This window comes from Eublepharis macularius, chromosome 5, assembly GCF_028583425.1.
Source record: "Eublepharis macularius isolate TG4126 chromosome 5, MPM_Emac_v1.0, whole genome shotgun sequence".
Lineage (NCBI taxonomy): Eukaryota > Metazoa > Chordata > Lepidosauria > Squamata > Eublepharidae > Eublepharis > Eublepharis macularius.
The window spans coordinates 164,656,789-164,682,425 of record NC_072794.1 but is presented as its reverse complement, the minus strand read 5'-3'; the positions used below and the strand labels follow the sequence as shown (position 1 = coordinate 164,682,425).

Genomic DNA, 25,637 nt, shown 5'->3' with positions numbered 1-25,637 from the left:
AACAACATTTGATTTATATACTGCCCTTCAGGACAACTTAATGCCCACTCAGAGTGGTTTACAAAGTATGTCATTATTATCCCCACAACAAAACACCCTGTGAGGTGGGTGGGGCTGAGAGAGCTCCGAGAAGCTGTGATTGACTCAAGGTCACCCAGCTGGTTTCAAGCGAAGGAGTGGGGAATCAAACCCGGCTCTCCAGATTAGAGTCCTGCCACTCTTAAGGGACTGACTCAAGGTCAGCCAGCTGGCTTCAAGCGGAGGAGTGGGGAATCAAACCCGGCTCTCCAGATTAGAGACCCGCGCTCTTAACCACTACACCAAACTGGCTCTCCACTTTCAGTCTGTCAGCCTTCTCCCTCTCACCCAGATGTGCTCTGGGAGTTCAACACTTGGAAATTAATCCCTGGGCATGCTCGAGCCTCATTCAGATTAGGGAGGCTCAAACACCTGCAAGTTTGGCTTACAGCCATTTGCCAGTCAGTTTCCAGCTCTAGGTGGAGAAATTCCTCGAGATTTGGGGTGGGTGGGGAGTAGAGCCTAGAGATGGTGGGATTTGGGGTGAGGAGGGACCTCAGCAGGTATAATGCCATAAAGTTCACCCTCCAAAGCAGCCGCTTTTTCCAGTGGATCTGTGTGGCCTGCAGATCAGTTGTAATTCTGGGAGATTGCCAGAAAACCACCTGGAGGTTGGCAACCCTGTTGACAGGAGTGATCAGGCAGCCAATTGGATGGGCTCTTCTCACACTGTTTGTTTGTCTTTGTCAGAACAGGCTACTTGCAGCCATCAGTACCTGAGGGATCTGCTCGAGTCCGCTTCTGATCTCCTTCTGCGGAAATTTTGCCCAGCAAAACTCTGTAGGGAGGATTAGCATCTGACTCCCAGCTGATCAGCCGGAAGTTGAGTTCTTCTAATGTCTCATCCTAGAAACTTGCTGCCTCCCAGACGTGCTAAGGTTCAGCAAACTGGGGCAGGGTGGGGTGGCGAGTTAGTGATCAGAAGCCCAGCTGATATCCTTCTCTTCTCCCCACCCCAAGTTGTCTTCTTGGGCCGCAGAGAAAAGGAGAGAAAAGTGGTCTTTCTCCTCCCCATTGGCAATGGGGAGCTCAGAAGCATTGCGTTGATTTTTGTACTTATTTATTTAAACATTTAGATTCTTTCATTCCCCTGGGCTCAAGGGGGCTTCTCTGTTCCCACTTGGAGTGGGAGGAAAGCAAGGAACTCTTTCTCCTCTCCTCTTTTGCACTGCAGAGATTAAAACAGTATTCCTTCTGTTCTTACCTCGCTTGGAGGGGAGGAAAAGGAAAAAGCTCTTTCTCTGCCTTTTGCATTGCAGAGATTGCTTCTTTCCAGGCCCAGCTATTTTGCTGAGGGGTGGAGTGGATCAGAACCCAAATCCCAGCTGATCCCCTGGTCAACAGGCAGCTACAGCCTCGCTCAGAAACTGTTCATGAAGCAATTCGACCATATCCCTGAAAGGTTCATGGTCTGATTGTGAATGCTGAACAAGTTAAGTTTGACCACTGAGAAATTTGCAGCGTCCCTAATTTGGATTGGAAGGATGGTGTGCAAGGAGAGGGGGTTTAGGCCTTCCCCTCTGCACCATTTTTGTAACCGGAAATGGCCCATCAGTAAAGTAAATTTCCCCAGCAGGACAAATAGCTGTTCACCAGGGCTGTTTAGGTTGGGAAAATGGCACAGGGGAGACAACTTAAGGTCCAAATAGCCCCCCCATATCAGTGCACCTGGGAATTAAATTCTGAACACTGAATTCCCAGTAAAGTTATCAACCTCCAGGTGGTGGCTGGAGATCTCCTGGAATTGCAACTCTTCTCTAGATCACAGAAATCAGTTTCCCCAGAGAAAATGGCTGTTTTAGAGGGTGGACTGTATGGCATTATACCCTGCTGAAGTCCCTCCCCTCCCCAAACCCTGCCCTCTCCAGACTCCACTGCCAAAACCTCCAGGAATTTCCCAACCTGGAGCTGGCAGCCCTAATTCCCAGAGGGCATCTGTTCAACATGACTTGAGGCATACACATGGGGGATGTGAGGACATAGTAATGTGTGAACTGGCCCCTGGATGGGGGTTTGAACCCAGGCTTCTCCACTCCTAGGCTGATACTTTAACCACTGCACCGCAGTGATAGTTTTCTTCCCTGACTTTGCAATTTGATCCGTTGTTTAGCATTTGCCTGTGTTCCTTCCTCTCCTTTTACTTTTTTTCCTGTCTGTTCCCATGATACAAACAAATGCAGAACAGAACTTACTTGCTCTGCAGGTGGAAATTCACTAGTGCATCTGAGATCCTTTTGACAACACGGCCCTTAATGTTTGCTTCTGTGTACCACCCTGATATTAATAGCAAAAGCAGACAGCTGGGGAACTTACTAGGGAGGCGATGACCTGCTTTGGGAATTTCTGTATCTTTCTGTGGCTAGACACCAGGAAGCAATTATGCAAAGTTCTCCGCAACAGTCATTTTCTTTCTCTCTCATAAAAAATGAAGCAAGTCGCTTGTCCCGCTGGTTCACTTTTCCATCTCCTCCTGACTGATAGTTGCTGTTTTCTTCACAATTACCTTTCTTCCCTTTTTTTGCATACGCCAACTTTAGAAAGATCACCAAATCAGGTCTGTTCAGATCAAGTGGAGGAGACTTTAGAATGGTCCACGTTATACTTTGGTAGGCTTTTCCAGGGAAGGTGAAAGTATCTGGATGGAAATGACTGTAGGACATTGTCATGAAGACACGTAATTACGTGAAGCTGCCTTGAACTGTATCGGAGTGTTGGTTCATCAAGGTCAGTAGAGTTTATTCAGACTGACAGCGTCTCCAAGATCCCCAGGTGGAAGGCAGTAGGAAAAGAGGTAGACCTAAAACAAGATGGCTTGACTCAATGAAAGAAGCCACGTCCTCCAGTTTGCAGGATCTGAGCAAGTCTGTTAATGATAAGACTTTTTGGAGGTCTTTCATTCATACGGTCACCATAGGATGGAGGCGACTTGATGGCACATAACACACGCATAACACACATGGTCAAATTGGCATGCTGAAGTAGGCAAGGGTGGCCAAGTCCTTCATGGCAGAGCCAGACAAAAACCCCATCGGACCTCCTCGTGGTGATTCTCAGCTACCCTTTTTTTCTCATGTCTAGAGAATTTATATTCTCCCTCTGTTCACTCCTCTAGGTCAGCATTTCTTTTCCAGTTCTTCCCCAGGAAGAGATATGATCTAGCATTTGGTGTCCGTTGGCTGTGTATCTTTGGTGTCCCTTGGCTCTATTTAGGTTGAGGAGTGAGATGGTAAATTTTTTGTTCTACCCAGGCCAAGTCCATCTATATAGCAAAGCCCTGAAATGCTCTGGGCTTTGGGGAGAGAAATGACTCTTCTCTTGCAGTTTTCCTTTTGCCATTTTTCTACTAGAAGTAAGGTTTCTTGGAGCACGTGCAAAAAAGCAGCCCCAGAATCTTCCAATATTGGGGTAGGCTCTAGGGTGGAGTGCATTTCTCCACACAAGCTTCATAGACGTTTTTGTTCACATAGAAAAACAGACTATAAATTATGTCAATAAGTAAGAGATGTTTATGATGATTGCAAAACAGAGTCATGTCGATACAGCCTTCATGGGCTGCAGCAAAAATATACAAGCATCTTGTGACACAAAGATGCTTATTCCAGCAGACGCTTTTGTGGATCAGAGTCCACATCGTTGGATATATACAGTGGTTCTTGCTGGAAAGATGTTTATATATAAGGTTATAAAGTGTGTGTGTGTGTGTTTGTCCAGGTTCAGAAATAAAGTCCAAAGGGCCCTGAAATGCAAGAAGGATTGCGGGAGAAGTCAAATTCAAATGTGATGGAGAAAAATACAAAGGCTGTTCCCAATAGCCACACCTCTCTAGTTTTTTTGCAGCTAGTTGAGGGATGAATCGAGAGGGAGAGAGGAGAAGGAAACAGTTAACGTGAAAATGCTCGGGCAAAACTATTAAGTTTTATGTGTGCTCATTAGGGATACAACCCAGTCAAAGTTAAGCATTTTTAAGCCCTGTTGATTTAAAGAGGAGACTTAATCATACGTTTAAAGTGTTCCCATTGAAACCAGTGGGATGCGAGACCGGTCCTAAAGTCTATGTTGAGCTTGGATATCTTGCTGAATTTTATTGAGTTTTGTTTCATGCAATTCTGCTCTTTTTGATTCTTCTCTTAATTTTCCTGATTTGTTGCATCCAACAAGGATTTATGATAGTTGATGTATTTCAGATGGCTGGTTTACTTATCATAATAAGCCGCTTTGGGGACTCTTGCCATTGACGCATGGGCTGTAAATATTTCAGGCAGACAAATAAATAATAAAAAGGTTTCCCATTGCACTGGATCCGACCCCAATTAGTTTATGTTTTGCTACACCTGAAAATGTAAAATGGGAATGTTAATGTTGTTGGCTAAAGGGGTGGATTTTCTACAGGGACAGATAAAAGATAATGGAAAGAAAGAATTTTACTCTGCACAGATGAGTACTTTTGCATTTGCAACGATCGGTGAATGCAGACCCAGCAGAGAAGAGAATCTGTGTTCCATTTGAAATTAATTATTAAGCTGATCTACATAGAAGTCACCTCTTTCCAGCTGTTGGCTCCTCAGACAGAACTCAACCGAAGAAACAGGCCATGTGTGTAAAAACATACAGGTCCCCCCTCATTCTGCATCGTTGCCCTGGTACCCTGATGCCATTTGACAGCGACAAGGAGCTTAGATTTCTTTGGCTCGCCTTCGGTAAGGAAGTGCCGAGAAGAGAAAGGGGAGAGGGAGCTGTAGAAGAGCAGCGGGAAGAAATTGTCAAGGAGGCTTGAAGCTATGAGTGCTGAAGGCTCAGAGGAATTGGGATATGTCTTGACCCACCTCCAGTCTTATAAATAGACATGGGCACAAACCAAAAAAAACCCGAACCATGAGATCTGTGGTTCATGGGGTTTCTACAAACCACAAACCATGAACTGGCACAGAATTGGCCCAGTTATGAACCAGTGGCAGCGCCCTTTAAACTGCCCAAACCCCAGCCCACACTACCCCTACCCCCTAGCCCCATATATCTTCCCCTGTGGCATGTGGTGTCTTCCCTCTCCTCCCGCAAGGGGCAAGAAGGCAGTTTTCAGCCTCCTCTGCCGCCCTGTGGGCCCGCAGAGGGCCAGAGGAGGACGAAAATGGCCTTCTCGCCCCTCATATGGCCACTGCTGCACGCAGCCATCTGAGGAGTGGCAAGGCCGTCTTCCTGCCCCCTCACAGGAGGAGAGGGAAGACACTGTGCGCTGCCGCAGGGGAAGGTAAGTGTGGGGCTGGGGTTTGTGGCCTGTTTCAAGGGCCCTGCTGCTTGCAAGTGGCAGGTCCCTTTAAACTATCAGCTGGCAGGCGGCAGGAGGGATCCCCCCTGCTGCCTGCCAGCTGATAGTTTAAAGGAACCTGCCGCTTTCAAGCTGCAGGAAAAGTTTAAATGGCCATTTCCTCGGGGAAATGGCCATTTAAACTGTCCCTTTGCCAATATGACCCCAACAAACCCGAACCAGTAACCAGTTCGTGGAAGTTCGTAGAAAGGAGCTTCCATGAGCCATGGTTCATGAACCACGAACTGGCCTGGTTCATGCATTTTTGGGGTCGTAATTGGATTCGTGCCCACCTCTACTTATAAACCACTCTCCTACAGGAGAGGAAAAGCCCTGACCTGGATAGTCCAGGTGAGCTTGATCTTGTCAGATCTCAGAAGCTAAACAGGGTTAATAATTGGATGGGAGACTTCCAATAAAGACCAGGAATGCAGAGGCAGGCCATGGTAAACCCCCTCTGATAGTATCTTGCCATGAAAACCTCACCAGGGGTTGCCATAAGTCAGTTGTAATTTTGGGAGATCTCCAGGCCCCATCAGGAGGTTGGTAACCCTAACAGAGACAGAGTGAAGAGACCAGTGGTCTCGTTTGACAGAGGATGGCTTTGGGTTTATGTGCTTACTTAAGATAAAAAGAAAGGATTAATATGGAGGCACTTGCTTTTTTTTCTTTTTAGAAAAATGGAATAAAAATAACTTCCCTTGATTTGAGCTAAATATTAATCACTGTAAATCAGTAAATGCATTCCTTGCTTTTTATGTAATTATTCTGATCTAATAGCCAAGGGCTGGCCTCCATGCAGAGACCAATCTGTCTAACAGCTGCCATTTAGAGTTTTGCTCACTCAGGGGAGCTCACAGGTTTGCAGAAAAATCTTGCTTTGGAAAAAAAGTGGGTATGGAAGTAACCTCTCAGGTTAATAGTAACATCTGTGCATATGTGTATAGACACATGGAGGGGATAAGGGGGAGTTCAGGTGGCTTTTTGATTGCAGTAGCAAACTAGGATGGAAAACCTGGCAGAGGCTATCAGAAAGAGGAGGGGAGGGAGCTGGAGTTGGGGGGGGGAGCAAGAGCTGGTGGCAAGGAGAGGAGGGGAGAAATAAGATTCCCCCCCCTGAACGAGTCTTCAGTGGCCCCCTACTATCATTTTTAGTCCTTCTTGCCAGGATCAGGTTGGGAAATTCCTGGAGATTTTGGGGGTGGAACCTGGAGAGGGTGGGGTTTGGGGAGGGAGGGGCCTCAGAATGGTAGAATGCCACAGAGTCCACCCTCCAAAGCAGCCATTTTCTCCAGAGGAATTGATCTATGTCGCATGGAGATCAGTTGTAATTCTGGATCTCCAGCCACCACCCAGAAGCTGGCAGCCCTACCATATCCATAAGAACATCAGTAGGTCCTGCTGGATCAAACCAGTGGTCCATCTAGGCCAGTTTCCTATTCTTTACAGCAGCCAACCAGTTCCCCGGGAGGCCAAAGAATCAGAGCATAGAATCTGATGTCCTCCCCTACTGCTGCCTCCCAGCACTTGTATTCAGGGCTTTGCTGCCTCTATATATGGAGGAGAGGGCCCTCTCCTCCACGAATCTATTGTGGGATTTGGGCATTTAAAGGGCCCTGCTGCTTGCAAGTGGCAGGTCCCTTTAAACTATCAGCTGGCAGGCAGCAAGGGGGGGATCCACTTGCAAGCGGCAGGAAAAATTTAAATGGCCATTTCCCCGGGGAAATGGCCGTTTAAACTGTCCTTTAATACAAACCAAACAAACCAGTAGACCAGTTCGTGGACGTTCGTGGAAATGAGCTTCCATGAACCAATGGTTCGCAAACCATGAACCGGGCTGGTTTGTGGGTTTTTTTTGGTTCGTATTCAGGTTCGTGCCCATCTCTAGTAGAAACTGCCTAGGGGAATTGCATTTCTTTCCTCTGTGTTGGGGAGAAATGCCATGTCTTTGTGACCTAAGCCTCCATTACTCCAACCCTATCTCTCATCTCAGATCTATTTGCATGATGGACCCATCCAATATAGCCCATGTCAAGAAAAGGGACAAAGACTGCCATCTTGAAGAGATTTTGGAGCAACTGGTCCACTCTCTTAAGCTGCCATTTCCTCCAAAAGAACTGATCTCTGTCATCTATAAACAGGGTTACCAGGTTCCCTTACCCTCCCGGTGGGAGAGCAGGTACCCGGCACTCCTCTCTGTACCTCCAGAGCACTCTTGTGTGATGATGTCACTTCAGGGTGATGTCATCACTCAGGTGCAGGGGTACATGTGTGCTTCACAGCAGGCCGATTTGGGCCCCAAATCAGCCTGCTGTGAAGCACAGGAGCACTCTCAGGGTGGCGCGATGATGTCACTCCTGGGAATTGATGTCATCATGTCACCCCAGGAGCATGCCTGGGAGGCCTGTTCCTGCACCTTCCCTCTTGCCGCCCAGGTGAGGGATGGCGGGGGCGGAGGGTGAAAGCGGGGAATCTCCTGCTACCACTGGGGGATTGGTAACCATATCTATAAATCAGTTGTAATTCCAGGAGATCTCCAGGCTGCACCTGGAGGTTGGTAACCCCAGGAGGGACAGAAGGTTGAAAACGAGCATGGACTGCTGTATATCTGGGTACTTTAGGAATGCAGGATACTGTCATCAGCCTTGCAAATGTAGAAGAATAACACCAAAAATTATTCATGTTAAACAATGATCTACCCACCATAGCCCTCTTTTTTGCTGCATATTCCCACCCTTTGTTAAGTATCTCTGTAGCTAACAGATGTTTAAGAAGCCTTATTCTAATTACTTGCTTTGTGTTTTATTCTCCTTTACACAGTGCAGATGGGGATTTTGCAGTGACCCATCTCACCAAAGCCCACCTCTTCTACGACGGCCGGATCAAGTGGATGCCGCCTGCTATCTACAAAAGCTCCTGCAGTATTGACGTCACCTTCTTCCCCTTCGACCAGCAAAACTGCACCATGAAGTTCGGCTCGTGGACGTACGACAAGGCCAAGATAGATCTGGAGAGCATGCACCGCCATGTGGACCAGCTGGACTACTGGGAGAGCGGAGAATGGGTCATCATCAATGCTGTGGGCAACTATAACATCAAGAAGTACGAGTGCTGTTCAGAGATCTACCCTGACATCACCTATTCCTTCATAATCAGGCGCCTCCCTCTCTTCTATACCATCAACTTGATCATTCCATGTCTTCTGATTTCCTGCCTGACTGTCTTAGTCTTCTATTTGCCTTCCGAGTGCGGGGAGAAGATCACTCTTTGCATCTCCGTCCTGCTGTCTTTAACGGTGTTCCTTCTCCTTATCACAGAGATTATCCCTTCAACCTCGCTGGTCATTCCTTTGATCGGGGAGTACTTGCTCTTCACGATGATCTTTGTCACCTTGTCCATCATCATCACCGTCTTCGTGCTCAACGTCCACCACCGTTCCCCTCGGACTCACACCATGCCAGCCTGGGTGAGAAAAGTCTTTCTTGACATTGTCCCTCGTCTCCTCTTCATGAAGCGCCCTTCCACAGTGAAGGACAGCTGCAAGAAGCTCATTGAATCCATGCACAAAATGGCCAACTCGTCACGGTTTTGGTCTGAGACAGAAGTGGAACCCAACTTCACTACCTCGTCTTCCAATAGCCCTCAGAGCAATGAGCAGTCTCCCACGTCCTCTTTTTGCACCCATCTCGATGAACAGGCAAAGCCGCAGCCCGTATGCAAGTCGCCATCGGGCCAGTATTCCATATTGCGCACAGAGCAAATCCGGGCGAGCTGCACATCACTACAACCTCCCTGCCACCCCTTGGAAGACTCCCAATCCAGCTCGATCTCCAAAGGCAGGTCACTCAGCGTCCAGCAGATGTACAGCAGCCCAGGGAAAGCAGAGGAGGGGACCATACGGTGCCGATCCAGGAGCATCCAATACTGCTACTTGCAAGAGGAGTTGTCCCAGACAAACGGGCAATCCAGTGGGTCCCCAGCATCTCAGCGATGCCATCTCAACGAGGATCAGGCCAAAATCAAACCCACGCACTGCAAATGCAAGTGTAAAAAAAATGAGTCTGCCAGCACGTCAGGGCAAGGGAGCAAGACTCTTGGTCCAAAAGACCAGCAGCTTTTGCTGATGTCCCCTGCCTTGAAGTTAGCAGTGGAGGGTGTCCATTACATCGCAGACCACTTGAGAGCAGAAGATGCTGATTTTTCAGTAAGTAGAAATGATTGGTTGTATCTAGGGTTGCCAGGCAACTTGTGGGAGAGCTGGAGGTGGGGACATGGGTATGTGTGTGACACTGATGATGTCATTACATCACTTCCAGATACAACCCAGAAATTACATAAGGTAGCTCTAGGAATTTCTGGAACTCTGTGGTAAAACCATAGAGTTTCTGGTGATTTCTAGAGCTGTCCCTTGTCACTTTCTGGTTTTGCCAGGAAGTGATGTAACAATGTCACCAATGATTTTCTTTATTTTCATTTTCTTCTGTTCTTGGAGCAGCAATGGGCAATGGGGCTTGCCAGAGGGAGGCCTCCAGCCATAGTGGGAGGCCTGGTAAGCCTGGTTTCTTCTATGTATGTTCAGTACAAGCCAAAAAACAAAGTTGCACAATCTGGATCCTAATAACTGCTAGGGCTGAGATGAATATTCTATAGAGCTGATTTTTAAAAAATGGAATTAAGTTGCCTCAAAACTGGTGAGTTGTGGGACATGCTTCCCACAGCCTTTAATTCTACTTTTTAATGGCTGTTAACAGCTGTTCATAGATACTCTGTTCCCACTGTTTTCTCCTCTTGCTTTTATGCAGATGGCCATTTTGTGTCTCTATTTCAATCCTTGTGGAATGATTCTAGCCAATCAGGGATCCTGTAGTGTATGTAATAGCTTCACAGTGCTATGAAGCCAATCGGATTTAGTCTTATGCTTATGTCACTGAAGGTTAATAAAGCCCATTATATTAAGGGAGAGGTTTCCAGTATTGGTCATATGGACAATGCTGGTCAATAAGGGATCACTCTATATACTGAGCATTTCTAATTCATTCCACAATGGTCCACGGAAAATCACCAAAGAGGAGCTCTTTCCGGAACTGATTTTTTCATGAAATGATCTCATTTCAGCCACGCACTGATTCTGTCCTATTTTCTAAGTAGGGCTTTCCAATACCTTATCAGACCCCGACTTTCCACTGGAAGTGCTCTCAAGAAAGGACAACAGATAATCCTGCCTCTCAAAAGAGACCGTGTTTATGATGATGTACCCCCTACTTGCTGTTTACACTTCACATTTCCAAATGCTCCCTTAAACATCTTAGGTGGACACTTTTCATAGAGGAGGGTGGGTATAGTCTGCAATGTGTACTTTTGCAGAATTGAGACTTTGCATACATATTGGCGCACTGGAGGATCTCAACATTTTTTTTAATATTGTGAGTTTCTTGTTCAAATATGCTTGTAAGTGTGTGAGCAATACCTGTTGTAGTCCCAGAAGCCTGCTGTAAGGATGGGGAGAGATACTGAAAAGAGTTTCCCACATGTTCTACATTGTTTACCATCCCTCAAAGGAATATACAAGATAAGTATAAATCTTTGCTATCTATAAATTAAATATGTTTAATACAAATTAAATTTATACAATCACAGAAGACAACTTTCTTGGTGCAACATGTAGATTTTTTTTTTACAGCAGCAATTGACCGAGACCTGCACATATGCTCAGGTGGGCAGGGTCCAATCCCAGGGTCCCTTCTCACCAGTGTGTGGGCTCTTCCCATTCCTGGATCTAGCACAGCCGTACAATGCAAGTGATTTATTTGAGATGGGCAAGGGATCAGCTGCTCTGCTTCTTGGAACATTCGTTCTTATTGTTGTTCGGGACTCAGGAACAATTATTTATTTGTCCTTAAAAAAAATTATTTATACTTTACGTTTCTCCTGAAGGGGGAGACAAAGTGGCTTATGTTATTCTCCCCTCCTTCCAGTTCTATCTTCACTACAATTCTGTGGAAGAGGCTAGGTTGAGAAGGACTGACCCATGGTCACCCAGTCAGGCTTTGTGGCAGATTGTGGATTTGAACTTGGATATTTCAAATCTCTGTCCAGTATGCCACTGTACCACACCGGTTGTCTGAAAAAGGTTTGCCAAGTTCCTGTTGTGGGCAGAAGATCCCCTGACCTCAGTGGACTCTTTCTGCACCATTCAGCTGGGCAGTAGGAGAAAAAGGAGAAAGGAGAAAATGGGTGGGCAATGGCTAGCATCCTGGCATGCTGGTATCACTTCCTATATGACTGGAAGTGACAACAACATATTGCCAGGGGCACTTTGGCATGCAGGCCAAAGTTTTTGGCCTTTTGGTTTTTACTCAAAAGGTACAGCCCCCACCAGCTATGTACTGATGTCATTTCCTCTTGTGCCCAAAGTGATGTCAACATGTTGCCAGCGATGTCCTTACATCGCCGATGATTGATTGATTAGATTTTTAGCCCGCCCTCCCTGCAAGCAGGCTCAGGGTGGGTTACAATCATAAATAAGTTACAATAGATAAAACCAATAAAATAACATCTCAGTGCATACATGAATATCGGCATTCCAGATGGGGCACCCTCCCCCTTTCCTTGCCCACCATACACAAGGTAGGAAAATGAGTGTTCTCACTTAGAGATGGGCACGAACAGCAATATGAACAAAAAAAAGCCATGAATAGCCCAATCTGCTGTTCACGAACAAGCTGTTCGCGAGGCCCCATTCTAAACGAACAAGTGGTCGTTGCAAGCCTTGTTCATTGCGTTTGTCAGCTGTTTGTCAACTCAGACAGTCTGGCACCTGCAATCAATTCTCTTGGCAGCATAGGTGGAGATTGTCTGAACTCTGTCTGAACTCCTGCTGTTGTCCTGGAAACCCCAATCTAAGCCCAACTTAGGCAGGTCTTCCTTCCAAGTGTGGAGCTCCAAATTTGTTACAAGAGAGCAAAGAGCAGGGGGGAGGGGGTCTTCTGTAGCCATGGGAACACCAATCTCATCCCTCCAAACCCTGTTAGGCAGTTCTGACTGCCAACCACAGACATCCTGTTTTGCTCTATGGGATGTCTGGTTATAAAAGGCACCATGCTCCCAGCTCTGGCTTTCAGTTTCAGCAGACAGTGGAGTGGGAGACAGCTGCTGTTGGCATTTTGAGAGAGAGAGAGAGGAAGAGTGCATTGGAGCTTGAGGTTTTTTTGTGTGTGCTACACTGTGCTACAGCAGCTCTTCTAGGCAGATTGGTGCCCCACTCAGAGTGGTGAACAAAATCAGTGTTGTTATTACTCCCACAATACAGCTGGGGCTGAGAGGAAAGGCTTCCCCAAGTCCAGCTGCAGCACTCATGGCAGTCATGGGAGTCAAACCAGCAGAGTGCTGATTTGCAGCCCTACCACTTAACAGAATCACAGAGTTGGAAGGGGCCCTACAGACCTTCTAGTCCAACTCCCTGTCCAATGCAGGATGAGCGTAAAGCATCCCTGTCAAATATTCATCCAGCCTCTTCTTGGAAACTGCCAGTGAAGGGGAGCTCACCACCTCCCTAGGCAGTTGATTCCACTATGCTACAGCAGCTCAGGAAATGGGTGTTCTGCCTCAGAACGGATGTGAGTCAGCATAGACAGGACAACCTAGACAGACCGCTGATCATCAGGTTCAGTTTCAGGCTGTGTTCTGAATGATGAAGCCCAAATTTGTATTGGCATTATAGTAACAAGGAGCACCTATGTAGGGGGGGGGCCTTGCTCAAAATCAGTTCCACTGGCCTGGGAGTCATGTACGGTTGCCAGCTTCCCTTACCCTCCCGGCAGGAGTGGAGGGGGACCCAACACTCACCTTCGCAGTTTCCTCGTGTTTGTGCTCCTGGCGCAGCATGCTGATGTCACTTCCAAGGTTGATGTCATTGCACAGGACCCTGGAGTGCTTTTGTGCTTCACACCAGGATGAGATCGCTCCTGGGAGTGATGTGCCATGCTGGGAGTGCACCCCAAAAAGCTGTTCCCCTCCCTTTCCCCTCCATTGGCCAGGTGAGTGGTGGCAAGGGGTGGAGGCTGGGAATGGGGGCTCCTCTGCCTCGCCCAGGGGACCGGCAACCCTAGAGCCATGAAAGGCAGAGGTGCAGTTAGATCATTTTAGATTCTGGTTTGGATGCTGTGCTAAATCTCCACAGATAAAAAGGGTTTGTGGCAGTGGAACTGAACTTCCTGGCTCACTTCTTGTATTTGTACATTTTATTTATATTATTATTTTTATTTGTAATCTGCCTTTCTCACTTAGGGCCAAGCTACACATGACGAATGACACTTGAACGGCCAGTGTATTTCTCCCTGTTCACTTGCCCTCCACTCAATCCACTTGCCGTTCAAGTGTCATTCGTCATGTGTAGCTTGGCCCTGAGACTCAAGACGGATTATAGAGTCTAAGTCAATATGATCAATGGCTGGAGCATTCAATAAAGTATACAATAGTGAATGGATTGCAGATGTTTGAACACAAACAGGTCCTTTTCTGTAAAAGCCCGGAATCTCTCAGTGATTCCCCAGGGGAAATGTGTATCTCTTTTTTGTGGCTTCAGGAGGAAAATGCAAACCTCACTGATATCTGAGCGGCTGTTATGGAATGAATTGTTCTTGAACGTTTCAGGGATCTGTGGGTTGGTTTCATCGTTTGAGTAACTCCTTTGATTTCTTGTGGGTTTTTAACAGCGTTCCTTTGGCTTTGCAAGCCACCTCAAATAGTTGGAGAAGTGCAATAGCAATATTTTAAATAGACCAGGGAAACGCAGGTAGCTTTTTTAATTTCTCAGGAAGTAATTTTTTTTCCCCTACTAACAAATGATGCAATAGCCTGATGACTGGTTGGGCATCGAGTACTACAGAGCTCAAAGTGGGAGTTCTGTGGACCTGATTCAGAGCAGCCAGGCTTACCTAAAGGGTTTCCATTCCATGTATTGTCGAAGGCTTTCACGGCCAGAGAACGATGGTTGTTGTGGATTTTCCGGGCTGCATTGCCGTGGTCTTGGCATTATAGTTCCTGACGTTTCGCCAGCAGCTGTGGCTGGCATCTTCAGAGGTGTAGCACCAAAAGACAGAGATCTCTCAGTGTCACAGTGTGACACTGTGTCACAGGTTTCCATTCCCTTGGTGGGGGGCAGCTGATCCCCCACTCCCAGCTTCTACCCCCGCCCCCCCTCAGCCGGCTGTAGGGTTGCCAGGTCCCCTTACCCTCCCAGTGGGAGGGGGAATGAATCACTTACCCTCTCGTCTCTCTCTGTGTGCACCTCACTGCTGCACAATGACATCACTTCCGGAAAGTGACATCATCGGGCACGCGTGGGAGTGCACGCGTGCTTCTCATTCGGCCAATTTCTCTATTGTCTGGAGATCAGTTGTAATTCTGAGAGATCTCCAGGCCTCACCTGGAGGCTGGCAATCCTAGAATCTGTGTTTCCCTCATCATGCTCCAATACTCTATTACATCATGCTGGATCTAGGCACCTTGGAAGGGTACCTGCCTTCTGCTTCTTCTTATGGCTTCATTGACAGCTGTTAGTAACCGAGAGGAAGGAAGCTCTTAGATGGATGGAAGGGTGCTGGGCTTATCCCACTAGCCTGATGGCAGCTAGGGCTGCTAAGCCCCTGGCCCTTGGCCCCAGTCTTGTTGCCTGCCGCTGCTTGGAATGGTGACTGGAGAATGTTTTAAAAAAGAAACAGCAATATTGCGTGCGTCACTTCTGGTAAAAACCTGGAAGTGGAATAGGGTAGCTCTAGGAATTTCCAGAAACTCTATGGTTTTACCATTGAGTTTCCAGTGATTCCTAGAGCAACCCTATGTCATTTCTGTTGTATGTTGCAGGCGCTTGAGTCTGAACGAAGGCTCCTGGGGCCTACATGGCTATTGGGTGTTTTTGCACTGGTAACGGCCAATCATAACTGTTGCCTTATAATCCAGTCACTGTGCTGTAACTAGTTACTTTGTATATAGTTCATGCAAACGAAGGATTCTAACTACTTGCTTTGTATTGGTTGCTGCTAAAAAGGGGTGCAGTTTTCTGAAGTATAAACTGGCTCCTGTTGAGCCTGGTTTCAGTCTGTCTGCTTCCAGTCTTCAATAAAGTTGTTGCTATGAGCTGTCAATCACAATACTTAATAATTTCCATGCTTTTATCAGAAGTGATTTTGCGCGGCAGCTTGCACCATGGGCCCCGCATGTCCTTGCTCACAACCCTCCTGCCAGTTGCCTGGCAATCCTCATGGCAATTGACAGGGACGGGAATCAGAAATCAGGAAGCGTTCCTTGTAAAGAGGGATAGTTGCAGGATGTGAGCCAAGCCCGCTATGTCCCCAGCTCTTATATCTTACTGCCTGTTGATCTCCCTTAGTATGGGCAACTTATCACTGGCAAGAGGCAGGTGACTTTCTGGCATCGTCATGCCTAGGCTTGATATCGGCCTCCCACTCTGGCTTCCTTGCTGTCCAGCCAGCCTCTCCCTTCCTGCTTTTCCTTCAACCCACCTATGCCTTTGGCTTCCTCCATACTCTGTTCTTGCCTATGTCTTTTGTTTCAGGACGCTCGCAGCCTTTCCAGACATTGCGAGCTAGCCGCACAAAAACTCCTGGGCTAGCACCCAACACTGGGCTGTGCCTGATCTAGGGATCCTATTTCCCCAGTGGGGCAGAGGATACCCCACTTTCACCTTCCACCCCCCGCAACCACTCACCTGGCCGGTGGTGGTGGTGGTGCAGGAATGGGCCTCCTGGGACACTCCAGGGACAGTGCGATGGCGTCATTCCTGGGAGTGACTTCGTCAAGCTGCCCTGAGAGTGCTCTTGTGCATTGCCATAGGTCGATTTTGGCCCCAAGGGCCTGTTTTGCCCTGCTTGAGGTCAAAATCGGCCCACGGTGAAGCGAGCACATGTGCCCCCACACCTGCATGATGACGACAGTTCCCGGAAGTGACATCATCATGCAGACGTGCTTCGCTCTTGCATGAGTAGGAAGGCCTCCTGCTGGGAGGCTAGGGGGACCTGGTAACCCTAGCTTGATCCTTTTTTTGTATCTAAGCTTAGAGCACATGAAAGGTTGGGTAGCTGTCCGAGCTGTTTAAAAAGCAAACATGTACACCAGGTGAAAATGCATAATAATAAAAGAGGTAAGAGACGGAACACTCTTTGGTAACAAATCTCATCAGGGAGGGTATATTTGAAGCTGTCCTGGAACCCCATTGAACCCTGAGGCTGGTGGCAGCTGCAGACTGCAATCTGCACAGGCACTGATGGGAGTGGACAATACGGTTGGCTTTCATGGCACTGAATGCCAAATGCATCACAACCCATCCCTTAAGCTATTATCTGGGGACAGAAAGTCTGCGCCTTGCGAGAGGCAGATAAAGAAGCCAAAGAAGAGACTTTTAAAAGGCAGTCTTCGCTGTTCATTTGCTGAAAACTAGACGGCATTTTCCTTAGAGATAAGCCACCAACAAGACAGGAAATTATCACCTCTGTCTACTACTTGGAAAGAAAACCCAAAAATGTCTCTGGCTACTGAATTTTGAAAGAATGATGCAGCCAGAGAATATTCTATAAGGAATGCTTGAGTGGTAAACAGGTGTCTGGGGGGCCAAGCTACACATGACGAATGACACTTGAATGGCAAGTGGATTGAGTGGAGGGCAAGTGAACAGGGAGAAATACACTTGCTGTTCAAGTGTCATTCGTCATGTGTTGCTTGGCCCACAGAGATCCAGGTTTGAAAACCCACCTTGTCATAGACTATTGTAGCTGAACTGGAAAAGGGTTGCCAACTCTGGTTTGGGAAATTACTGGGAATCTGGCTGTTTTCTTACTTCTGTGACAAATCTACACAATGGACCTCTGCAAACCAAATTTTATCACCTGGTCCTTAAGAGAGAACTCATCTAGAACCTCAGAAATACAGCTTTAACCCACACATAAAGGAATCAACCAGAAATCAGTTTTCTTTGGAACATCCCACCCTGGCCATCTGCACAGTACAAAGAATATTCCTCCGCCTACAAATCCTACAACACGCAGACTTATAATTTATTTTTCAAACCTATATTGAAGGGCTGGCTGTGTGAACTATCTCAGTTACCAGGATCTTCTTCACAGCCTACATTGATATGTCTCCACAGTAGAGAATGTGACATCAAGAGGCAGGGCCTTTCCCGTGGTAGTGCCCGTTGATGGCACTGTTTGTTTAACTGGCCTTTTGTCAATGTCATTATTAATGGGCCAGACTTTTGAATATTGCCTGGAAGTGACCTTTTTAATAGGGTATCTTCAAATGCTATTTATTTTTCCTATCTAGTACTCTTTAACTCCATTAAAGTTGCCAAATTCCAGGTGGGGTTTGAATTTCTCTCAGAAGTACACCTGATCTCCAGGCTACAGAGACTTCCTGGAAGAAATGGCTGCTTCAGATGGCAGACTTTATGATATACCATAGGTACTAGGAGAAACGCAAGTCCTAGAGTGGCATCACATTAGTCAACTAACCTAGGTTTAAATATTGGTGATATTAATGGTGATATTAACTAAGGTCATTCCCACATGTCCTTATAGGGACGGCCCACTCACGGAATGCTGGTGGCTTTTCCCCATGATTCCAGATATCTCTATTTGCAAAATACTTACAGGTTGCTTGGTTTCCGTTTTTTCGGAGCCTTTTCTGGGACTGCATTTTCTCTGGTCTTTTCCTTTGCCATGGTCTGACAGAGAGCTTCTTCTGCATTCTTGGGAAAGTGAATGGTTAAAGCGCTCTGATGAATGATCCAATTACAACTCAGCTCCTCCGTTGAAACTCTCAGCATGCAATTGTGCATGTGCGGAGAAAAAAAACATTTGAAAGGGAGGCAGGTGACAATGACAAAAGTGCCCAACCTCCCCTCCCAAACGGCAAGGTAAGCACTTTTGGGGAGTGTGTGTAGAGGCTGAGTTTTTGGAGTGACTCAGCAAAACACACGCCAAAAGCAGGGAAGGGGCAGAAAAGACCGGCTGTGTGGAAACATCCTAATTCAAGACAAATTGGAACTGCCTAGCCAACACCTGCCGTATGGGATTTGATCTGAACACAGTAAAAGCTTCCTATCCTACAAACTGAAAGCCCCTCAACCCATGGGCTCACCATGCAATTTTAGCAACACAACTCATGCCATTCATTTGAAGTTGTACTATAGAATTTGTTCCTTATCAGGCTCCCCATGATTTCTTATAATAGAAGCAATCTCTCTTCTTCTTTTTTTTAACTCATTGGAGAAATCCTACCTCCCGTATCTCACACAAACTTCTCTCCTTATAAGATTATAATGAAAAAAAATCATTACACCATGAATTTTCTCTTCCCCCCCCCCCCCCGGTTCTATTCTTTTTCTCCATCTTTAATTTGCAACCTGGACCGTGCAATGAAAATACAATTCCTGGCTGCATCTTCCTTTATTGCATCGATGCTTCTCTTTTGTCGAATGCATCCCAGCTCTTGACGGGAACGTGCCCTCCACTGGCAACTTCACCCCAATTTTGCTGGCTAGAAAGGATAGCCCCGTGACATGATTAATCCAGTGGAAGAAAATAATAATAATAATAAAGGAGAGCCCAGTGCAAGGACAAAGAATCAAATTGGAGGGAAATAAATTACCATGGGTGACCCTGGATTTGCTCCAACTTTATTGGGAAAAGACTTAGAATCTATATTGTTAGAGAGCTTGTTCTTGGTTGGCTGCTGAACAAGGAAAATTGTTTCTCTGTTTTCCGGCGCCACAGGGACTAAAATAATTTCCCCAGAAAATTGTGTTGAAGCACACTAAAATAACTTTGACCAGCCTGTGTATATTTTGTATTGGAAAAACAAACCAGAAAGTTTAAAACTCTGTACTGATGTATTCTGCAGGCATAAAATAATGAAAATTAGCAACTCAATTCAATGTAAGATTGCACGGAAATAAATCTCAATGTGCATGTTTATGCAGAAATAAATCCCGCTATGATCAGTCGGGGTTTACTCCCATATAAGTATGCAAAGGATTGTAACATAAGTCACTTTAGACTAACTTGTTCATTGGGCAGAACGTACATTGCTTCTGCTAGTTGTTGAGAGTGACCGCTGAGGGCCTATCCTGAGACCATTTCGAATGTTCTCTGACCCCGTGTTAGAAATTTTCATGTCCAATATAGAGAGACTTGACAGAATGTGAAAGAAAACCACTCTTCTTAGGGAAAAAAACCCATAGAGTTTTGGCTAAATGCTAGAGTGTCCCTGACAATGTGATTATGTCACTTGCAGTCATCCCAGAAGTGACATTACTATGTCACCCACCCAAATGAGTGAGTTTCCCACCAGTTGTCAGTGTTGTGCTGGCAACCCTACTGCCATCACTCAGCTGGGAATGTCTGGGAAAAATCACTTCTGGGAAAGTTACATCCGGCAAAAACCTGGAAGTGATGTCGCTGCATTGGTGCTATTCTGTAGGATTCACCCAAAATTCTGTGGTTTTACCATAGAGTTTGGAGTGAATCCTAGATCATTGTGTTGGCACTGTGAAATTACCCCTAGGTATTTGACAGAAGCGACATGGTACCATCAGTATGATGTCATTCCCCCATCTGTGCCTCCTTCCTCTCCCACTGGTGGTGGTAACAACAACAACAACAACAACAACAACAACAACAACAACAACAACAACAACAACAACAACAACAACAACAACAACAAATATTCGATTTATATGCCGTCCTTCAGGACAACTTAACACCCACTCAGAGCGGTTTACAAAGTATGTTATTATTATCCCCACAACAAACCCTGTGAGGTGGGTGGGGCTGAGAGAGCTCTGAGAAGCTGTGACTGACCCAAGGTCACCCAGCTGGCTTCAAGTGGAGGAGTGGGGAATCAAACCCAGTTCTCCAGATTAGAGTCCTATACTCTTAAGTGACCACTATGCCAAACTGGCTCCTTGCTGGTTAGTTGCTGATGGCTGGCAACCCTGTGGGTGGAACTCCGCCTTCCCCACCTTAGCTTGTCTAACCAATTTTGAGCCCATCTTTGCGATGTATTGGTCTAGAAACTGTTGAGGGTATTATTTTCCCCCTTCAAGATGCTGAAACTTTTTGCAAAATGTAATCACGGAAGACACACAACTTGAGCTTTGGAAACACTGGAGATTGCGACTCATCCTATATCAGAGAGTTATAAATAGTGTCAATCAGTCCTGCAGGGAGGAAATGAAACATTTAAGTATGTACTAAAGATGAAGGTTTGGGGGAATCATCCCAACCTGTGCATCTTGGCAGCCCGTTTACAATAAAGCACCTCAGAGACTGGATGCAGAAGGACTCCCTCCCCCTACATCTTTCTTTGATGATTACAAGGAAAGACCTCCATCTAAAATCTTAAAAGATTGTTCTTCTTCTGCAAACACAGTGGATTGGAGATGAAAATGGAGCTGATGCCCTTGACGCTAGTCTGGACTGGAGTGGAAATCACATGTGACTTGTTCAAAACTGGAATTTACACTGCTTGTGATACCTGCTCCCCCCCACCTCCCATGTAATTGAGTTGGTAATTTGGACTCGGGTCAAAATTAGCAGTTTTACTTCTGCAAAATTAGTGGCATTCATCATGGCCGCGAACCAAGCAGTCTGGAGGGATGTCCCCGAGTTGCTGGTTTGGATTATGGATGTCCCAGGGATTATCATGGCCAAATCTAGCCCATGATTTAAAATCAGCTACGTATGGAGCGCATCCACTGTTTTCATGCTTGGGTAGTCTGTTGCATTCTCCCGTGAGCAGTATTCCTCATGTGGCTGCATGCTTTGGACATGCTGGGTCAGTGTATGAGAACACACAAAGTATTTGGGATCCAGTTGGAACACTGGATGAACATGCTCGGTTTTGGGAATCTGGGGTATAAAATTCGCAAGGCTTAATACTAGAGAGGACCTACAACGGTCGGATCTAGAAGACCCACAAATTTGAAGCACACTGTATAGCTGGAAGAAAACACACTTCCTCTAACAATTTAACAAAAATATGGTTATTTATCTAGCCAGCCGTTATTCATGCAGTCAAACTACAATAGGCAAGTTTCAAAGATGTTAGAAACCTATAAATGACCAAACAGTCTGAGCATCAAAGAAATCCCTTTCAAAAGTCCAGGTTCTCCAAGGTCTGTAAATGGAAATAGAAAACGGAGCCGAAGCTCTTGTATTTGGAAGCCTTCAAGGGAACCCGAAGCTGCAGGCAAGCAAGGAGCAGGCTTCTGGAACGGAGAACTCACAGTGGAGAAAACTGGACGTACAGGGGATGAATCACAGCTATCAACTATTCAATAGGGCGCAAGCTGGATTCCTGTTTCGGTATCGCTTTTTCAAGAGCGTTGATAGGTAGCTGTAATATTAATAAAGTATAATAAAATTACAATGCTCAAAGAATCTCTCAATAGTCGTATGGTCTTCATTACATAGAATCATTACTTACAGTTCCAAGTGCAACAAGAAACCTCACTTCTGTAATCCCAAGTGGGAGACGCAGATAGCAGGTGAATAGAACGCGGCTTCGGGTTCCCTTGAAGGCTTCCAAAGAAGAGAGCTTGGGCTCCATTTTCTATTTCTATTTACAGACCTTTTTACAGCGTGCTTCAAATGTGTGGGTCTTCAAGATCCAACCGTTGTAGGTCCTTGTTTGGTATATTGCTATCTACTACACAGCGCCCTTCTGCTTTGGTTACTTAATACTAGAGAGGCCTGGCTTCTTCCCCACCAATCAGTGTGGTGTAGTGGTTAGAGTGGTGTAGTATTGTGTAGTGGTTAGAGTAGCATAGTATTGTGTAGTGGTTAGAGTGGTGTAGCATGGTATAGTGGTTAGAGTAGCGTAGTATGGTGTAGTGGTTAGAGTGTCAGACTAGGATCTGGGAGTCTCAAGTTCTAACCCCTTCTCAGCCATGGATGCTTGCTGAATGACCTTGGGCCATTCACACGCACTCAGTCTAGCCTGCCTCACAGAGTTGTTGTGAGGATAACACAGAGAGAAAGGGAGGAGAGGAGAATTATGTGAGCCACTTCCGATCCCTTTGGGAAGGAAGGTGGGATATAAATGAAGTAAATAAATAAATGAATAAACCAAGGAAAGCACTTTATGAAAATAGTTTAATGCTGTTTTCTAGTGGATGGATTGGGTGAGCAGTGGCAGGGAAAGAGGGACAGCGAGAATTGTAGGAAAGCAGCGCAAGAATGTATATGCACGAAACAGCAAATTAACAACCTGTCCTGACAAACTTTTAATGACAAAGTTTCCCCTTGTCTGTCTGGGATCTAGAGCTATGGTTGTGATCAGGGCTTTTTTTCAGCTGGAATGCAGTGGAACGGAGTTCCGGAACCTCTTGAAAATGGTCACGTCTGGTGGTCCCGGCCCCTGATCTCCAGACAGAGGGGAGTTGAGATTGCCCTCCATGCCGCTCCAGCTCCAGTGGCACGGAGGGCATTCTCAACTCCCCTCTGTCTGGAGATCAGGGGGCGGGGCCACCAGACATGTGACCATTTTCACCGACGGTGATTTAAACTTTTAAAAACTCCCCCCTTGTTCCAGCTGACCCAAAGTGATGTCATTGGTCCTGGAAGCATGCGTGCACTTTGCGCGCGCACATGTGGTACCGAGGCACCACCTCCCGCTAAGAGTTGCCCCCTCTGCTGGCAACCCACTGAGTTCCAGTACCTCTTTTCTCAGAAAAAAAGCCCTGGTTGTGCTATAGCAGTAATCTGCAACTGGATTTTCCAATGTAGACAAGCCAATCCTGTTGTGGATTATTGCAACCATGCACCAAGAGCACAATATCCAACAATGTTTTAACATGGAATAAATGTTCATTTGATGCTCCTTTCCCCACTCATTGTTTTCTGGGCTAATGCTGTTCCCCCCACCCTGATTGAAGGAAAAACAGACATGCATAGATTCTGTTCAGAAGCCATCTGCCTTTCGTATGGCAGTGCGTTAGGAACTTATGACTTGGAAAACCGAAAGGCAAAAATAAAATTGGGATCATTTACATAACACTGCACCCCTTCAGCAAACAGGAATCCTCTCATTTGAAGGGGGCTTGGATCTCAGGATTCTCCCGGTGGGGAAATCTAGCAGGACTGTGAGAATGAATTAATTCCCTCGGGTTGTCAACTTACATATGTGAAATTCCTGGAGATTTGGGGGTGGGGCCTGGGGAGAATGGGGTTTGGGGAAGGGGGGGACCTCAGCAGGATATAATTCAGGGTTACCAGGTGCCTTATCCTCCCAGTGGGAGGGGGAACTTGGCATGCACCTTTTTGATTGTTTTTGCACATGTGCGCAATAATGTCAATTTCGGGAAGTGACATCATCACGCAAGGGTCAGGCATGCTCCTGCACTTTGCAGCGGGCTGATTTGGGCCCCAAACAGGCCCAATTCAGCCTGGATGGGGTCCAAGTAGGGTTGCCAGGTCCCTCAAGTCTCCCAGCAGGAGACTGGGACGCTGGCTCCTACCTCATTGGGGGCTGCCCTTGTTGTGAGCGCGTGCGCCCGCTCCCGGTGTGCGTGATGATGTCACTTTTGATGTCATCACACAGGGAGGAAGGGCAGAGATCACAGGCAACACTCTCTGTCTCTCTCACCACCGCCGCCGCTGCGCCCCTTGTCCCTGCTGGCGCGGGCAGCACATGGGCAGCAGTGGCAGCAAGAGAGCTCTCGCGTGCGCTGCAGCTGCTGCTGCCCCTGTGCTGCCTGCGCCGGCAGAGACAAGGGGTGCAGCGGTGGCGGCGAGAGAGAGAGAGCAGGCTGTGGCCACCGCAGCTTGCTCCCTTGCCGCCGCTGCCCCTGTGCTGCCCGAGCTGGCACGGACAAGGGGTGCAGCGGCAGCGGCAGTGACAAGAGAGCAGGCCATGGGCACAGCTCACTCTCTTGCTGCCGCTGCACCCCTTGACCCTGCTGGTGCCGGCTGCAGAGCACTGGCAGTGGCTGTGATGAGAAAGCGGGTGGCGGCAGCAGCAGTGAGAGCAGCATGCTCTTGCAACCACCACCTGCTTTCTCTCTGCCACCGCCTGCTCTCGCTGTGCGGGAGCATGCCCCACACACTGGGGCATGCCGCACCACCCGGGGAGGGGGCGCCCCAGGGAGCACGCCCCCCACTGGCCAGGTAAGCGGGCGCGGGGGAGGGAGGGTGGGATCAGGAGATCTCCTGCCCTGAGCGGGGGGATGGGAACCCTAGGTCCAAATCAGCTCACTGCAAATCACTCTCAGGAAGTCTCTTTGCTCTCTCTCCCCCCCGCACCGGCCAGGTAAGTGGTGACGGGGGACAAAGGGTGGGAGCGGAGGTCCCCTGTCCTCTCCATGGGACCTGGCATCCCTAGTATAATGCCATAGAGTCTACCTTCCAAAGCAGCCATTTTCTCTAGGCAACTGATCTCTATTGTTAGGAGAACAATTGTAATTCCGGGAGATCTCCAGCCCCCGCCTGGAGGCTGGCAACCCTACTTCTGTTCTGTTTGGCTGACATGAGGATTCTTTCGGCCTGCCCTTCAGGCGTGCTCAGAGGCATGGTGGTTGACCTGCTTGGGTGTGCAAAGGGGAAGGAGAGGGAGGGGGTTAATGGGATTAGATGTGGAATACATCTGCTGGCCAAACAGGAAAATAAAAGCAGATCCTGCTATTAGACAATAGTCTGCTAAGTGGAATGGAAGGTAAAGTGGAGTACCAGATCAGGTTCAAGGTCTTGGTATTGATCTATAAGGCCCTGTGCAGACTGGGGCCAGCATACCTGAGGGACCGTCTCTCCCCGTATGTTCGCCAGAGGACCCTCTGATCAGGAGAAAAGAAATTGTTATCAGTCCCTGGCTCCAAGGAGGCCCGCCTGGCCTTGACTAGAGCCAGAGCTTTCTCAGTCCTGGCTCCTACCTGGTGGAATGCTCTGTCTACTGAGACCAGGGCCCGGCAGGATCTACTATCTTTCTGCCAGGCCTGTAAGACAGAGTTGTTCCGCCAGGCTTATGGCTGAGGCTGGGCCTCCGCTGGCCGGAGGATACAACATCTACCCCCCCCCCTCTATGAGAGCTGCCCACCACTGTTCTGAAGCTGCTGCTATGTTCAATTGTACTGTTGCATTATTTGTTATTAACTGTATTGCCGCCATCAGGAAAAAGAGTGCTGCTATTTTTATATTTTTGTATGATGCTTTTAAATGTTTTATATGGAATGTTTTAAATGTTCTTA

The 25,637-nt window shown here is 47.2% G+C and overlaps 1 protein-coding gene across 1 annotated transcript in view; it reads left to right on the top strand.

The window, feature by feature from the left end:
* The window catches only part of CHRNA4 (cholinergic receptor nicotinic alpha 4 subunit), a 106,010-nt gene that overhangs the window by 69,327 nt on the left and 11,046 nt on the right, over positions 1–25,637 (top strand). Inside the window, exon 5 of the mRNA XM_054980192.1 lies at positions 8,201–9,584. Coding sequence (XP_054836167.1) covers positions 8,201–9,584 — 1,384 coding nt within the window. The remainder of the gene's footprint in view (positions 1–8,200; positions 9,585–25,637) is intronic.